The sequence below is a fragment of the Crocuta crocuta genome, unplaced genomic scaffold, assembly GCF_008692635.1.
Source record: "Crocuta crocuta isolate KB4526 unplaced genomic scaffold, BGI_CrCroc_1.0 scaffold231, whole genome shotgun sequence".
NCBI lineage: Eukaryota > Metazoa > Chordata > Mammalia > Carnivora > Hyaenidae > Crocuta > Crocuta crocuta.
Window position 1 is genome coordinate 6,089,591 of NW_027528357.1, and position 18,388 is coordinate 6,107,978.

Sequence of the window (18,388 nt, forward strand, 5' to 3'; positions counted from 1 at the left end):
GATAATAATTAATAATAATATCCTATTGGGTCTCATTTAAGAATCCTAGTAATCTTTCAACCATATTCAGATATTGAAAATAAACAAAAAAAAATAGAAAAAGAAAAAACCCTCATTTATCAATGGACTGATTCTAGAATTTTCAGAAAAAGAAAGGAAGAGAAGATACGGAAATTCAAATACAGTACACAGTGTTGAAATTCATGGACAAATAATGGATAGGAAAAATAAATATTAAAGATTAACCTTTCTTCTTGAAATCTATAAGAGTAGAGAAAGAACCAGGGAGCATATGGGGAGGGGGGATGGAGGAAAATAGGAGCAAAGGGAGCAGTTGAGATCTGTGAAATCAGTTGGGACAGTAGCACTAATTAGAAGCAATGCCAGATGTAGGGAACAACATTCAGTAAGTCAGTCATCCAGTCAGTAAACCATTCAGTCAATATAGGCATCAACAGTCATAAAGGGATCATGCAAAAAATAGATGCAAAATAAAATCTTCAGTCTGGAATTCCACAGGCCAGCCTTGGGAAAGTGTATTAAATATAAACTTTTTTGTTTGAAAGATCAGGACAAGAAAGAATATATAATCTTGCCTACCTTCTACCTTTGTTGTACATGTTTGAAAGCGAGTAACCACATGTTTGCATTTTGAAAGGACATGCCTTTGAAGCATGTATGGGGGTGTTTGGAGGGGCAGACACATTAGTGCAAGAGAGAGAGGGGGAAAAGGAGAGAGAAGAAAAGAGACAGGGGCATCTAACCCATCTTTTAGAAAATCACATCAGATGTAACTATGAAGAATGGAACATAAATCTAAGTTGTTGATTCTGTTGATAGGAAGTTACTGTTTGTTTAATTTTCACATGGCCGAATGTAATTGTCCTTAAGTAGTAAGGATTTGAAAATCCCAGTATTTAAAATTAAAACATTTTTGGGGCGCCTGGGTGGTCAGTCAGTTAACTGTCTGACTTTGGCTCTGGTCATGATCTTGCAGTTTGTGGCTTCGAGCCCACAGAGGGCTCTGTGCAGACAGCTCAGAGCCTGGAGCCTGCTTTTGATTCTGTGTGTGTGTCTCTCTCTCTGCCCCTCACCTGCTCACAGACTCTCTCTCAATCTCTCTCTCTCTCTCTCTCTCTCTCTCCCTATCCCTCTCAAAAATAAACAAACATTTAAAGGTAATAATAATAAAATAAAACATTCTTAAATTTGTTTTCCAGGAAAAACGCTCAATGATTTTTAAAGAAATAAAGACCACTAAGAGTAAAACAATTATTTATAATGCAAAAATAGATCAATTGAATAAGGACTTAAAAGAAAAAGAGAAGGAAAAGGATATTTTGGCTCAAATACTTGAGCATTTAAAGTAAGTATTTAACTCTTATCAAAATTTGTAATGTTCAATATATTATTTATAAAAGAGATAAGATCAAATTTCCATATTTAGTATTAATTCTTAAAATGATCTATAATTTGCCATCATTATTTGATGTGGAATAAATGTAATATTTGATAATTTTGGTTTAAAAACATAATTTGCATTCATTTTTTATTACTCTGCTGGGTTTATTCTTATTTGAGTAACTGCAAATATTCCTTCCAAGTAGAAAAGTTTTCTTAATTATGAAATTAATAATCCTTCCCACTAATTTCAATATTTCTCACTCACATGACATGATTAATAATTCATGGTTTTTCACCCAACCTTATTTGGTAAGTTTTAAGTTAAGCCTTTAGAAATAGACACTCTACAAAACCTCATGTAATTTTTTCATATTTATTATATAAACCTCTTATTCAGTCCCTTCATTAGTCAGGGGCATAGATGACAAGGGTTAGCAAAGTCTTTCACTTAGACAGTGACCATAGTCTAAGACCCTTTAGTGTTTCCATAGACCCTTATTTAGAGCTTACATATTCTTCCTTTATTCCTTTTTGTTCTTATTTTCTTTTTTGTAATATATTGAGAACAGAGCTTGAAGGACTATTGGAAGAATATGCATTGGTCACGTTTAGGAATTACAGTTTGATAAGTAAGAAGGCTAATACAGCATGAGCAAAATCATAGCTCTTGAGGGATAAAACGTCAGAAAAACAGTTATGCACAGCTTGATTATCACATACTGTAACAGAGTTAGGGCATGCACTCAACAAGGATTTATTTAACTATTACTGTAGGGTTAAAACATGTTCAAAATGATCATACAGCTTTATCTGAAAAACACTAAAACCTATTCAGTATATCATGTAAGAAGGTAAGGAAATATGCTGTTTGTTTTGAAAGATATTTATCCACATTAATATCTGTATGAATATGCTGAGGCTCAATGATGTAAGCTGATTTTTTTTTTTTTTTAATTCGCATTAAACTTGTAAAGATTTAGTTTAGGAGCTGGTGAATTTCCTTTCTTCAGAATTCTTACCATTTCAGTCCTAACATTTTCTTCTGTTCTGTGGCTAGATTACATTGCTCTTTGGACAAGAATGGTCACCATGTCCCAGTGAATCAATTTCCTCTCTAAACTTGACAAAAGTCTACCCTCTCACGGGAAAAGGAGAAAAAGAATAGCTAAAGCTGTGATATTGTCGATAGATCTATTAATTAACAATGATGGATAATGTCAAATAATATTTAAAGTTACCATTAATAGACTTCTCAATGTACCAGGGACTTTGCAGGCAGTCTGTATGCTTTATGTTATCCATTCTCATATGAATACTGAGGAAACAGAAGCTCAGGGAAATTAGTTGATTGTCCTAACACTGTACAGCTAATTAGTGGTAGAACCAGCTCCAGTTCAGGTCCATCTTGTTCCAAAGTGTGTGCTCTCTCAGCTGTGCACGTTGACTCCCTAAACTAAGATTGGAAAGGAAGATTATTGCAAATAAACTGTATTAGGAGTAATCTACTGGTACTTTTCAGTAGGTGACTGTATCAAGCTAATCATTATTTATTGAGAACTTACAATATGCCTAGTACCAGACACCAAGAAGGACAAAGAAATGACAATGAGAAAGTGTACCTTCAAGTACCTGAAGATAATTTTAGAAACACAAGCTTGCATATGCAAAAGTATTAAAATATGGTGATAAGATTAATAACAGAGCTATCCTTGGCTCTAATTTTTACAACTGTTTCTTAGTTAGGATGTGAAAGAATTTAAACCCAGATCCATAGGATTTCAAATTTATTCCTTTTATCACTGAGAAAGGAAACACTATTTTCTTTTTTTTAAATTTCTTTTTTATTTTTTTTAATAGTTTATTGTCAAGTTAGTTTCCATATAACATCCAGTGCTCATCCCAACAAGTGCCCTCCTCCATGCCCATCAACCCCCTTCCCCTCTCCCCTTCCCCCATCAGCCCTCAGTTTGTTCTCAGCATTCAAGAGTCTCTCATGGTTTGCCTCCCTCCCTCTCCCCAACTATTTTTCCCTTCTCCTCCCCCATGGTCCTCCATTAAGTCCCTCCTAATCCACCTGTACATGCAAACATATGATATCTGTCCTTCTCCGCTTGACTTATTCTGCTCAGCGTAACACCCTCAAGTTCCATCCATGTTACTACTAATGGCCAGATTTCATTCTTTCTCATTGTCATGTAGATTCCATTGTGTAGATAAACCACATCATCTTGATCCATTCTTCAGTTGATAGACACTTAGGCTCTTTCCATGTTTTGACTATTGTTGAGAGTACTGCTATGAACATTGGGGTATTTGTGCCCCTATGCATCAGCACTCCTGTATCNGGAAACACGATTTTCATGCATAGATATACAGATAAGCATATACAGTCTATATAATGTGTGCATTTGTGTGTGTGCCTATATCTATAATTTTAAAAATGCTATATTGAATATAATCCAATCTCAAAATATTTATTGTAGAGAACAAAGTATATGTGGTCTATGTATAGTGATATTTGCTGGGAGCAACTGTGGGAGTTTTTGGTTCTGGTCATACTAGTTCTTTCCTGTGTGAATTTCACTTGTTTTTTTATGTTCCATAATGTCAGTATTAGTGAATATTAAATAGGACATCACATAAGAATTTTGGATGTTTTTGCCATGACTGACGAAGTGAAAAAAAAAAAAACAGGGCAAGACAGATAAAAGGGAAGGACCTCATTCTATTTAGGAGAGGTACACATCTAGAAATGTGAACAAAAAAAAGAATTGTTTTCAAATTTTTGATATGGTGAGTATTTAGCATTGAGCTGCCATATCCGGCAGAACAAGACAGAACTGGATTTGCAGTCTGGTTCTGACACTTATTAATTAGCCTTTACAAGCTAGTTATGCTGAAGTGTAGTTTCCTCGTCTGTAAATTGTTATAATAATTATTATTTCATAGGGTTGTTTTATTAAATGAGGTATTATATTCAAAGCACTTGACCATTTCAGTCCCTCAAAAACCTGAGTCCTGCTGCTATTTTAGCTAACTGTGCAGAGGATTCAGTTTTCTATACAAGCAGAAATCAAAACAAATACAGGTAAGCTAAGACTGGGCAGAGCTTTTGCAGCTGCTTAGTCTGATTTCTGTGTTACTGAGCAACTCTGGCAATTATTTCTAAAGCATATGTGTTTTGCAGTACTGTATTAACTACTTTTTTATGCTTTTCTACTTGTGTTGTTCCTTATTTAAATAAAAGCCTTTTAATCTCTGTGTCAGTATATACTTAATTGCAAATGACAAAATACACATAGACACACACATACAAAAACGTATTCACATGACAGCTGAAACTAAACAATGGAGAAATGCATCATTTTCTATAACAAGGGCCCTTCGGTAGGGTCAATTGTAGAATTGGTTGAGTCAGCAGACTGACACTAGGTACTCAGTTTTTTCCCTCTCCACTATGCCTATTGTCATCAAGTTTGAAAACATGACTCATTCACATTTAGTGGATGGGAGCCTTTTCTACATGGAATTAGGTCCTTGCCTTTCATCTTACTAGGCTATATTAATACATATGTTCATTCCTGAATAATTAGCCACATGCTAGTCTAATCTAATTACACTTAATTTAATTAGAATGTATAGGGTTATATGCTGCAGAGAGAAGGCACTCTTTTACAGTGACAACAAAATAAAGGCATGCTGGGTAGGCAACCTAGAAAATTCACTAAATTTCTCCAGGGTTTTTTTCCCAACTGGATCATTTAGAAGTAGTTCTATGGAGGTCAGCCTATGGAAAAGATTAGGGAACTTTCCAAAGCCCTTCAGTTCTAAGACTTTTAAATAATGGATCTTTAAGAATGTATCAAAAATGTATTTCAGAAAATAAAATATGAATTGATCAGTGGCAAATACTATTCTTTCTTCATAGGAACCAATATATAGCTACAAAATATAAAAAGGAACATGCACAAGCTGTGTTTGATCATCTTGTAAGTGAGAAAAAAACCTGTGAAGAGAGACTCTATGAGGAAGAACAGAGATACAGAACACTCGTTACCATGAGGCAAAAAACTCTGGCAGATATTAAAGTGAGTATTATTTTTGGACTGTCTTAGAATGAAGGAAATGTAGTGATAGTCAAACTAGCAGCTAATTTGAGGCACTTGTTTTACATTCTACTGAAGTAGCAATGATTAAATTTTAAAATGAATCCATTAGCGTAATAAACATGTAATTTCTTATTTTTTCTTCTAAGTAATTATAATATATTCATTTACCATATTGTACTTCTTAATGCACTTTATGTGCACTTTCATTGTGTCATTGTACAGATCTTCGTTGACTTGGGAATAGATTAAATTCTGATAAACTCATTGTGAGTTGAAAATATTGTTGCTATAAAAATGCATTTAATATACCAAACCTACCAACATCATAGCTTAGCCTAACCTACCTGAAATGTGCTCAGAACACTTACATTAGCCTACAGTTGGGCAGAATCATCTAACACAAAGCCTAATATTTTATAATCAAGTGTTGAGTATCTCATGTAATTTATGGAATATGGTACTGACGTGAAAAACAGAACAGTTGTGTGGGTAAAGAATGGTTGTTTAGTGTATCAGTTGTTTACTCTCATGATCACATGGCTGACTGGGGGCTGGGGTTTGCTGCCACTGCCCAGGATCACAAGAGGGTACCCTACTGCATATCACTAGTCTGGGAAACAATCAAACTTCAAAACTCACAGTATAGTTTCTACTGAATGCATATTGCTTTTGCGCCATTGTAAAATTGTATATATATATAATATATAAATATATTTTGAAGTATATTGCTATAANTGGGGATATTTACATTTTGTTTCTGAATCAACAGACTCTTAATGTTTACCAACCACTTTTTTGAAAAAGGAGAATATTTCATGCTCTTTTTCTTTAGAAAATTTTTCATAGATTTTAATTGCCCTGTAAAGTTACTAGTTAGAAACAGAAATCACATGATACATTTTTTTAAAATCTGAAGTTTATTTAAATTTTCTAAAGCTATACATACTAAATTTTTTACATAGAATATGAGTAAATGATACACATTTAGTTAAGGGATTCCTCTCCTATTTTATATTTTGGATTAGTTTTTGTTACATTTAATTGTAATAATGAGTGCATGGCTTCTTCAATATATTTATAAACATTGCTTCTTACTAAATGGGAAATTACTTCTGAAAAGTAAAGAATTCTACTGCATCTTATCAAAACTATTTTCTGCAAAACTTTTAAAGATATATATAATATCATAATATACTTTTATATGCTATTTTTGATCCTGATATTTATATCTCCAATTATTATTTATATTCATATACTCAGTTACTTTTTACATTTTCAAAGAAATTGTCTAAAACATTTTTAAAAATTAGAGAAATATACATTAAACAAGTATGGCAGTGAATGCGCATATCATCTTTCATGCTATTTCGGTGATCCTTCCTGTAGAAAAGTATTAACTAAAGAACAATACAGGGCAACTGGCTGGCTCAGTAGGTTGAGCATCTGACTTCGACTCAGGTCATGATCTCGCGATTTGCGGGTTCAAGCCCCACATCAGGCTCTGTGCTGGCGGTGTGGAGCCTGTTTGGGATTCTGGGTCTCCCTCTCTCTCTGCCCCTACTCCTGCTTTCATTCTGTGTCTGTCTCTCTCAAATAAAAACATTTAAAACTAAGTAAATAAAAAATAAAAGAACAATACAAGTGCCTGGGTGGCTCAGTCAGTTGAGTGTCCAACTCTTGATTGAGGCTCAGGTCAGGATCTCACTGTGGGATCGAGCCCCATGTCAGTGTGTGTGCTGACAGACCACACAAAGCCTACTTGGGGTACTTTCTCTCTGCTCCTCCCTCTCCCCCACTCACGCTCTCTCTCTCAAAATAAATAAATAAATAAATAAATAAATAAATAAATAAATAAATAAAATTTTTAAAAAGAACAATAATTTTATTAATAATAGTGTAAGTAATTTCTTCCATTTTAAATATGAAAAAAGATCCTTTTTCATAGAAAAAGGGTATTTTGGGGGGGAGGGTCTAACAATATGAAAATAATTGGTGCCATCTAGTGGCAATAAATGATGCCTCCTCTTGGAGAAGTTCCTGAAACACTGATGGCTAAATCTCAAGATTTGTGATGTATGAATGGACTGGGGAGGTTTAGCTGCAAATGCACCCCTCAAAAAGAGAAGGCTTAAGTTATTTACTGATTTCAGCATTATTCTCCACCTCATATTTTATCACAGCAGTAGAATTAGCTGTTTGAATTCAACCACATTTTCCAATCGTCCTGGTGCTGAGAACACAGTGGGATCTCAATAATCATTTATTGACTGGCATTTCAGCACTTTAATGGAACAATAATAATTAGTGAAATGGCAAAATATGGTCAGCAGGAGAGAGACAAAGAAAAAATCCTGTATAACTAACTAGCCTCTCAGAAATTGAGATCTGTATTTTTTTTTCATCTAAAATCTTGTCTCTGCTTTCCCATTCTGAAATGTACTTACCTCCCACCACTTGCACATCACCTTGCTTTATGTTTTGTTCTTAGCACCAGTCTCTTTCTGAATTTGTTTTGTGCATTCATTTTCATTTGTTTGTTGTCTGCCTGCATCTTGCAATCCTAATGTATTGTCAGTGAGATTTTCTGTCACATTCTTCTCTGTATCCTATAAGCTCAGAATTATGCCTGGCACAAGGGAGGCACTCAATGAATACTCATGGAATGACTGAATGAATAAATGGATGAACATATGCTTTTTTTGGTAATTTTGCTGTCCACATGCATGATAATGCCTGAAAGCAGGAGCATTTCAGGGACACTTTCCATACTGTGCCAGCCTGATACTTCAGTTGAATACTCATGCTGTATGCAAGAGCTGAATCTCTCCCTTTCTTTCTCTTTCTCATTCTCTCTCTCTCCTTGATAATACATGAGACGTTTGCCATCCAGTCTGTTCCTTGTGGGTGCAAATGGTTAAATTCTCTATTGCTTTCTAGCAATTAAGGATTCTGCTAAATATCTGAATAATATTTCTTAAATAACCTTAAGTTTATGTGAAATTGCCTCTTATCAGCTCTTGGATAGCTCTTTGTTATGCATTTACCCTATGTGATCAGAAGCATAGAATTGAACCTGCCTAGTTTAGAAATTGTTATATCTTATCATTAGTGACAATATGATTATTATCAGTTATTGGCATTAAATAGTGGAAAAAATGTGATTCTTCATAGAAAACTATTCTCATCCCTGTTTAGAAATGGATGAGGTAAAAAATTTGTAAACATGTATGTAGTATGAAGCATTCCCAGTGGAAACAAGTTTTATTAGGCATTATTATAAATGTGGTATTACTAATCTGGAGTGTCTCTCTGGGCAAAAGAATTGATCACAATTATGGATCACCTGAAGAAATTGTTTAATAAAATCCTATAAACACCACAATAGAATTAACTGGGGATATAAGGAAACATACCATAGAATTAGAAATACAAACAGCCAATAAAATGGTTTAAGAAAAAATTATATACAAACTTCAGATAGCATACAATGTGGTTCTGGAGTGAAATTCATCCTTTTTTGGTATATAGTTCCATATCAGATATCTTTAAATGAAAGACATTTTTTATTTTTTTTTATTTTTATTTTTTTAATAGTTTATTGTCAAATTAGTTTCCACATAACACTCAGTGCTCATCCCCACAAGTGTCCTCCTCCATGCCCATCCCCCCCTCCCCCCACATCCATCAGTCCTCAGTTTTTGTCAGCATTCAAGAGTCTCTCATGGTTTGCTTCTCTCCCTTTCCCCCACCATTTCCGCCCTTCTTCTCCCCCTTGTTCCTCCGTCAAGTTCCTCCTAATCCTCCTATACGTGCAAACATATGATATTTTTTTAATGTTAAATGGAGTTTTTATTAACTGCCTATAGTTTGTAAATACAATTAAGATTAAAATGTCACTATAGCATATCCATCAAAGTACTAAAGTACTATAGCTCTCATTACTGATCTTCTTTTTTTGCTACTTGAAAGATCCAAGCAAAACTGGAGTTTCAGGTATTTTAAATGTTTAATTTTAATTTTAATCTATTATTAGCCATCCTCAGAAGTCCCACTGCTTTTCTATGTCAGTGCCTTTCTCTAGTGCTTTTTCTATAATCTTGCTCTCCTTTCTATAATTTAGGGTATGATATGAGAAGAGTATAATGGACTATATTGGATCATTGGCAGACAGAACAATTTCCAAGTTGAATTCTTAAAGAGACAATCTCCTAATACTTTGTAGGAGTTTATCAGTTTTTATTTTGCTTCATATTTTTCACTCTCAGGAAATACTTATAGCAGTCCCATATTTTGCTATTAAATCATTTCTTGACCCTTTCATGTGGAAAATTCTTAGCTTAATACAGAGGAAGTGATTCATTGCCTCATTAGACAGCCAGGTACAGAAATAGTAAAAATCAGAAACAAATCTAATCTCTGAGATAATTTTAAAGATTATTACAGTTTAAAAAATTATTCTCCTATTGTCCACTCATCACTTCTTCAGTCACACAGCTAGTTTATGAGTACTATATTCAGGACATTCAGTGTTGGATGACCAAAACCCTAGCCTCAATTTTAAAGATGCAATCAGAAGAAAGATGGAAGATGTGAAAAACAAACTTGAATATAGTAACAACACTCAAATTACAAACAATAAATTGTGTCCCTGGCCCACTGACCTGATATATTAGGTATGATTAAAATAAAATAAAAAAATATTACATATTCTGTGGTCTTAATAGTGGAAAATGAATGTGTGAAAAACCTGGAGACACTCAGAAGAACTGACCAATGAACCTCTTAAGCAAAAATAATTTGCCTTAATGTTAATTTTCTTTCCACCAAAATACTTTTAAATAATGTGAATTTTTTAAAAACTAGGAACATGGTTTGCATAATTAATATTTTAATAATTCTGATAGGATTAAGCATCAGCCACATGTAATAGTATTAATTAGGTTCATCATACTGCTTTTTAAAAGCAGCTTGTTCAAATCTATGGGTCTCTGAGGTATGAACATTTTAATTTGAGGACTGGTAGCAAAAGATTGCTAATTTTATACTGGGGAACACTTCAAGTTTTTGCAGAGACCCAGTGCTGCAATGATCATAGGTACTTAGAAGTCAGGAGAGAATGTATAATGTAAAGGAAAGATGTAGCATGGGTGTAAGTGATTCCCAAATATAAATTTAATGTGTTTTGAATGTTTGCTCAGAGGATGATCCATTAAACAAGGAATAGGCCTCTCTTCTTTTTGCATCTCTCTCCAATATCATGTTATGTCTTGCAGATATGTCCTAGAATTTCTACTAACAGTACATTAAAAGACTATATATGAAGTTTGAATAGATTTTTTTCCCCCCAACTACCTAAAGGCATCTATTAAAATGACTTGGCCATAATCCATTTCAGTTTTTTTATACATTTTTTTTTACATGGTTTTGATAATACTCTATGAACACACTTTGGATGTTATGATTTTTCCAAGTAACATTAATTTCCTAGTGGGGCTGCCACTTTTGAAATACCTTCCCACCACTGCAGACTAATAGCATAAATATATGTTTTTCTCCTTTGATCAATTAAAGTAATTATAGTATGAGTTTCCAAATATCCGATTACATTCTTAAGTATACCTAATTGGTTATGCTTTATTAAAACTGTAATTCATTACTGGATTCAATTTGCAACCATTTAATGCTGAACATCTAATTGGTCTATAGTTCTTCTGTTCTGTACTTTATTCAAGATATTAGTGTCAGAGATTTACTAGAGTTTTTCAAATAAAATAAGGTTTCCTCTTTTTTATGTTAATAGCATAACACATTTCAGTTCCTTAAAATTTTGAGAAATTTTCCTTTGATACTATCAAGATATGTGAAGAGATAGATATTTTATTTCACCCGCAAACTAACAAGTTAGCCTGCCATAGTTGCACAGATGATGCAAAAGGCACGAAACTTCTAGGTGAGGCGCAAAGATTTTATTACTCACTACACAGCAGCAGTGTGAGTGTCATGTTTGAATAGGCTCACCTTAGCTCCAAGTCTTATGGTATATTGGGAAAGTGGTCCAGGTGGATGCTGCATACACAAGGAATTTTTATCACAGCTGATGAACTTGGAATGTAGGAAAGCTAAAAGGAAGTTTCTAACAAAAGTGTCCAGCCTTTGCCCTAGAGGAAGGCATTACATTTACCATGCAGACAATCTTGAAAAGGTAGTTCTGGATAAAAGCTGTCAGAAGAAGTTTATAAATAAACATGATGGTGGAGCCCCCCAATACATAGTATCTGAGCTTAACTCTTTTCTGAAGAAAAACATTTAAAATTCTTTCCAGTCTCTCCTTTGCTTTTTGCATGATTAATGTTTTCTTATTCTTGAGTCAATATGGGAAAGGTATATTTTTCTAGAAAAAAATCATTTTAATGAGGCTTTCAATTTTATTATCACGTTGTATGAAATATGTATTTTTTCATTTCTTCTGCTTCTGTAGTTATGTTTTTTCTCATGTACTACATTTATCTTTCTTTTTTCTTTTCCTTCATTGACCTGTTAAATTTTTGCCTTATGGTTGTTTTTCTACCCAAATTCTGATTTATTCATGATAATTAATTAATTTTGTTCTCTTAAGTCATTAAGTTTTTTCTTTGTTAATCTTAGCTTTTTTTTCTTTGTTTCTTTTTTATAATTTGTTTCTTTTTCTTTTCTAGCAAGTTGAGTTGAATACTATATATTTTTTTCTTTCTCACATCCAGTGGAAAACAAACTTGAAAAATGATCAAGTATTCTTTGAATGCAATTATGTCAGTTTTAATATACTGTGCTCCTTGACACTGGTCTTGGCAATTATTTTTTTCCCATATGAACACCAAAAGCACATGAAATAAATGCAAAAATTAACCAGGACTACATCAAACTGATAGGCTTCTCCACAGCAAAAGAAATAATAAATTGAACAGACAGCCTACTAAATATGAGAAAATATTGAAAACTCTATCTCTGTTATAGGATTAATAATCAAAATATGTAAGTACTTGGATATGTAAGTAATTCATACAACTCAATGGCAGCAAACAAACAAACAAAAAACAGAAATAATCTGATTAAAAATGGACAAAGGACCTGAATAGACATCTTTCCAAAGAAGTATATAGATAGTCAACAGATAAATGAAAATGTGCTCAACATCACTAAACATCAGGGAAATGCAAGTTAAAACCACAATGAGATATCATTCTTGCCTGTTAGGATGGAATTTATAAAACCTATGAGAGAAAACAGGTATTGGTAAGGACGTGGAGAGAAGGGAACTCTGTATATTAGTGGGAAAGTAAATTGTTACAGCCATTATAGAAAACATTGTAGAGATATTTGTAAAAATTATAAATCTATTATATCAGCAATGTCATTTCTAGGTATATATCTGGGGGAAACAATCAGTATCTAAAAGAAATAGCTGCACTCTCATGTTTATTGCAACATTATTCAAATAATCAACATATGGAAACAATCTAAGGGTCAATGGGTGAATGGATTAAAAAAGTGTTGTATGTATATATCAGTGATATAGATAGATAGATAGTTATAATGATAACCATTCCATATATAGTGCAATATTTTTCATTCATGAGAAAGAATGAAATTCTGCCATTTGCAATAAAATAGATAAATCTAGAAGACATTATGCTAAGTGAAATAAGCCAGACAGAGAAAGACAAATACTACATGATCTCACTTGTTTGTGGAATCTTTAAAAAGTTGAATGCAGTTAGTAGAATGGTGGTAATCTGGGGTCAGGGTGGGAAAAAAGGGGGTAGATGATCGTCAAAGGCTACAAGCCTTATAAGATGAGTAAGTTCTGGAGATCTAATATACTGCATGGTAACTAGAAGTAATAATACTGAATTATATACTTGAAATTTGCTAAGAGAGTAGATCTTAAGCATTCTTACCATACATACACACAAAAAGATAATTACATGAGATGATGGTTATTTTAAACAACCTGATGATGGTAGTCATTTCACTATGTATGAATATATCAGATCATCACATTGCATATTTTAAATATATACAGTTTTATTTATCAATTAAAATTTAACAAAGCTAGGGAAAAATAAAATTCTATTAAAAGCTTTTGTTTAATTTGAATGGGACAGTCAGATAGGATCACTGCAACTTTTGCTCCATGGATAATTTGTGAGCAAATAAATAAAATGTTTAGTTCAATGTGAATTAACTTGTGGGTTTTGCTTTATACATTTCTAGATCATGTTATTCAGTACATAGGGACTTAACAATTATTAAGTGACCATTTTGACATTTTGAATATAATGACAGCTTTCTCCTATAATTTTTTTAGCATTAATATTCTCAACACCTGCTCTTTTTGTTAGACTAACTTAATTTTGCATTCTGTTACTAAGTATACTGACTTATTTTTTAGATGTGCATTTGTAACCTTTATAGAGCCATATTTAGGATAATTTTGCTTTTCAATCCATTCTGCCTTAGTAATTTAATTAATTTATATGATAGTATTATTGGTTCTTGCTTCTGCTGTCTTGCTTAATGCTTTCTGTGGTGATACCACCTTTCTCCTTTTGTCATTTTTACTTTTTTGGCATATTGACTGTTGTGGTTTGATTTTATTGCTTTTAATAATGTAAAATGGAGACATTCTGCTTTTAATTATATCACTGTTTCAAATTTCCATCTAAATGTTCTCATATTTTAGTAATACAGATAAACACTGAGAGATAAAGGTTCTGAGAATGTAGTTTAGGGATATATTGTAAAGACTCACTTGAAAAGTTTACACTTAATTTGTAAAGCAGTAGGAGGCATGGGGAATTTTCCAGAAGTACAGTGTGCTCAGAGATAGGCTGTAGCAAGATCAATTAAATAGCATTATATAAGATGAACTGAACTGAAATGAAAACATGAGTTACAGATATAAATTACAAGAAAATGCTTTCACAGTTAAAGAGAAGTGATGAGGCACTGATGGAACAGGCATGAGAATTATAGACTTAACAGAGACTGATGTCAAATTGTGTATGATAAACGAAAACAAAAAAGAACAGAATATATAGAAGATGGGATGATATTGGTTGACTAGAAAAATTATGGTGGCATTTATAGTAAAAAGAACTGTTGATGACTGGCATTGCTGAGAAGTAATCTGTCTCACAACTAGTATGTGGAAGAATATACCTAGTCACCATGTGGGGATAGAGTTTGGGAGAAAAAGTAGAAATAGATTGAGTAGAAGATCTGCGAGTCAGCTATTGAAAGCCATGGGAGCTCATGAAGCTTTGAAGGAAAGTGTTGTAGAATATCTCACAGCAGAACCTGGGTGTGCAAGTTGTTAAATAATTATCTCCTCGGCATTTTTATATTCAGCTTGGTGACCACTGGGGCTAGGGCTTTTGAGACTACATTTTTCCTTTGTTACATGCCTCTAAATTAGGCTCTGCCAGTGTGGGACACTAGGGGGAGATTAAAAGATTGAAGCAGGAAGAAGTGTGTTCTTTCCTGCCTGCTTCCAGAGGGCTTTCTGTCTGGCAGGTCCTGTCAGCTTTATCCTATAAATGCATATTCACCTGAAAGTAGCAGTTCTTGTCCATAGCAATGCTTAAATACAACTTGGCTGTTAGGAGAGCATCAATGACAGAACAAGTCATATCAGATGGGTAAAGGCAGAAGATTAAATATAATAGTGAAAGGAGCAAGAGCATTGGAAGAAATTGAAAAAGACAGCTTTAGAATACTCTTTTAAGAGCTTTGGTCATAAAAATAATTTGTATATTTCTATTTATTTGTTTGCAAATTTCAAGTCCCAAGTATATTTTCTAGCGAAGGAGAAAGAGATAAGATTGAGGGAGGGATTGTATTATATGTTATATTATGCAGTTTTACTCAAATATAGGGTTCCCATTACAATTGGGGAAGCTTTTGAGAGAGAGAATGATATTTAACTTAAATAAATACTTCCAGAGTCCATCAGATGTCTAGGACATTATAAGTACTCAACATTTGTTTAGTTGAAATATAGATGAAGTGACTCCTAAAAGAGTAAGTACAAAGAGTGAGATTTATATTTCAATTTATTTTGACAAGGATAAAGAAAACTATTCCTTATTTATTTATTTATTTATTTAGAAGTTATATATGAAGTGTCAGAATTTGGGTGAGATTCTGAAAATTTAAATGAAAGGTAACACTTGTTCCCAAATAACTTCACTGACTAATGGTGAAGAAACAGGTCCAAGTTAAAATCAGGTTCAACAGCTTCTTTTCTTGAATTAAGCACAGAATTCTCTAGCATAGAAAGAATAGGTTGAAGGAAATTTTAGACAGCTTACAAAAGTGATAATAACAGAACTAAATCTTAGAGGGTGGTAACAAATTAGTCAAGGAAAGAATACTTCAAGTAGTAGAAACAATTGGAAAAAAAGGCAGACAGGTATCAAAAAATAAGCATGCATTTAGGGAATGGTATTAATTCCCTAAATTAATGGTATAAACAATAGTTTATTGTGTTTGGAGATTAGAAAAGACCATACTGCAGATAGGAGCCACCTAACCAAACTTGTGAATGTCGCACTAAGGTGTTTAGGTATTAGGTCATGAATAATTTTCAAAAGAATAACAAAACTACCATAGCAGCTGAGGAAAATTCCGCTAACATTAGCAGAGATTTCCACTAGTCTGCTGTCTACCTTGGTGTGGTGCTAATGGACCAAAGTTGGACTGAGACATTATTCCTATCAACGGTTAAAGTTGAGAAGAGCCTAAGGTACTTAGGAAACTGGGGCTCAGAAGACTATGCTATCAAAGAGCCTTATCCTTTTAGCCCAGTATGATAAAGTGAATATTTCATTCCATGATATTCCATGATATATAGCAAGGTCAGCAATCATTGATTACATAAAATAACCTGGAGAGGAACAAGTGATTTGGGATGCAGTAATACCAACTAAGAATTTAGTGGTGTTTAGTGGTGAAATGATAAGGTTCTAGCAAGGGGAAAGGATGGATTCCTGATTATCTGTTTTTTTTTTTTTTTTAAGTTTTTATTTCAATTCCAGTTAGCTAACATACATCATAGTGTCTGATGTACATTGTAGTGATTCAGCACTTTCATACATACATACAGTGCTCATCACAAGTCATCCGCCACCACCTCCCCTCTGGTGACCATCAGTTTGTCCTCTATAGTTAATAGTCTGTTTCTTGGTCTCTCTCTCTCTCTCTCTCTCTGTCTCTCTCTCTCCTTTGCTTATTTGTCTTGTTTCTTAAATTCCACATATGACTGAAAACATGTTGTTTGCCTTTATCTGACTGACTTACTTCACCTAGAATAATACTCTGTAGCTCTATTCATGCCACTGCAAATGGCAAGAATTCATTTTTATATGGCTGAGTAACATTCTATTTTATAATCTTTTTTCCCCTCAGATCTAGGATTAGAGTTCAGTTTAGAGTCAGAAGAATGGTTAGGGTTAGGTTTAGGGCCAGGGTGAGGGTATATGCCTATTATCCTGCAGTTTAGAGACCTCTCCAGAGAGATAAGTGTATAGTTAGGGTTAGGGTTAGCAGTTAGAGGTTAGGGGTTAGGGTTCTGGTTAGGATTAGGTTTAGAGCTGGAGTTAGGAATTTCAGATAATTTTTTGAGTTAAAATAGGCAGAACTTAATGACTATCTGGCTATATCATGAGAAAAATAATCTAAATATGTATCAGGTTTTGACTTTGATAACAGAATGGTTAGTGATGTCAGGATCCAAAAATATGGATGGAGAATTAGGTTGGAAACTGGATTCAATCAAATTTGAGATACCTTTGGAGCAGCTACATGGAATCCAGTGCCAGTAAATGTAAGAATCTGGTACTAAAGGAACAAGAGTTTGGACAAGATATAGTTGTAGAAGCTATAAGCATATACATTGCATCAGAAGCTTCAGGAAATATTTCATAATACTAAGAATATTGAGAAGAGAGATCAAGACACACTCCTGCTTGGATGATTATGATATGGAAAGAGTAGCAAGGGTAGAGGGAGCAAAAGGCAGAGGCTATAGTCAGAAAATGAGATATAAGAGTTTATATCTATGGTGCCATTCTAGATGATAACAAAGTCAGAAGGGTGTCCATGGGTATGAATTGTTAATGGGACGTAGAATTGAAGTTAACTAGATTTGAGTAAGTCCATAAACTCTAAGATTAAAGTGTTGGATAAGTTATCCAGATAGATATTGAAGTAAAACAGAATGATGGTGGAACAAAGGATAGACAGGAAGAGAAGATTGAGTCCCATGGGCCAAAGTTCTTCCCTTAGTGTGAGAAAATGACTAGAAAATCATTAAATGACAGTGCAAAAGGGTGAAGGAAGGTTTATATTCTTTAGGATATAAGATTATATTATTTAGGACAAATGATTATATTCTTTAATCAGTATAAAACTCAAAGAGTATTTTTACCTGAGCATAGAGAAATAATGGTTTGAAACCAGTAATGGAGGGCTAGGATTATGCTAATTACAACTAGATCCTGTAATATATAGGCCCTTGCAAAATTAATATTCTTTAATTTAGGCCCAGGTTTAGTACTGTTTTATTCCGTACTGTGTAATGAGAATGAAATGCAATCTGAGCTTGTATATCAATGAGTAGCAGTTCCAGAGTTCACTTTGGAAAGGTTTAGACTGGGATCATGGTTCAGTACAATTAATAAGTATATACTGAGTTCCTACTACATAAAATGCACTATTTTCCGATGCTGAGGGTTATTGGAATAAAGCACAGTCTTCAACTCTGAGAAGCTTACCATACAGAGGAGAGGGAATCAGCTTTATTTTAACAGGTTTTGATATTAGAGATAGAATCA

At 33.6% G+C, this 18,388-nt stretch overlaps 1 protein-coding gene across 2 annotated transcripts in view; it reads left to right on the plus strand.

Moving 5' to 3' along the window:
- Positions 1-18,388, plus strand: part of CCDC178 (coiled-coil domain containing 178) — a 422,000-nt gene that overhangs the window by 160,129 nt on the left and 243,483 nt on the right. For both annotated transcript variants that reach the window (XM_077753827.1, XM_077753826.1), the window contains 2 exons: positions 1,221-1,366; positions 5,333-5,492. In XM_077753827.1, coding sequence (XP_077609953.1) covers positions 1,221-1,366; positions 5,333-5,492 — 306 coding nt within the window. The remainder of the gene's footprint in view (positions 1-1,220; positions 1,367-5,332; positions 5,493-18,388) is intronic.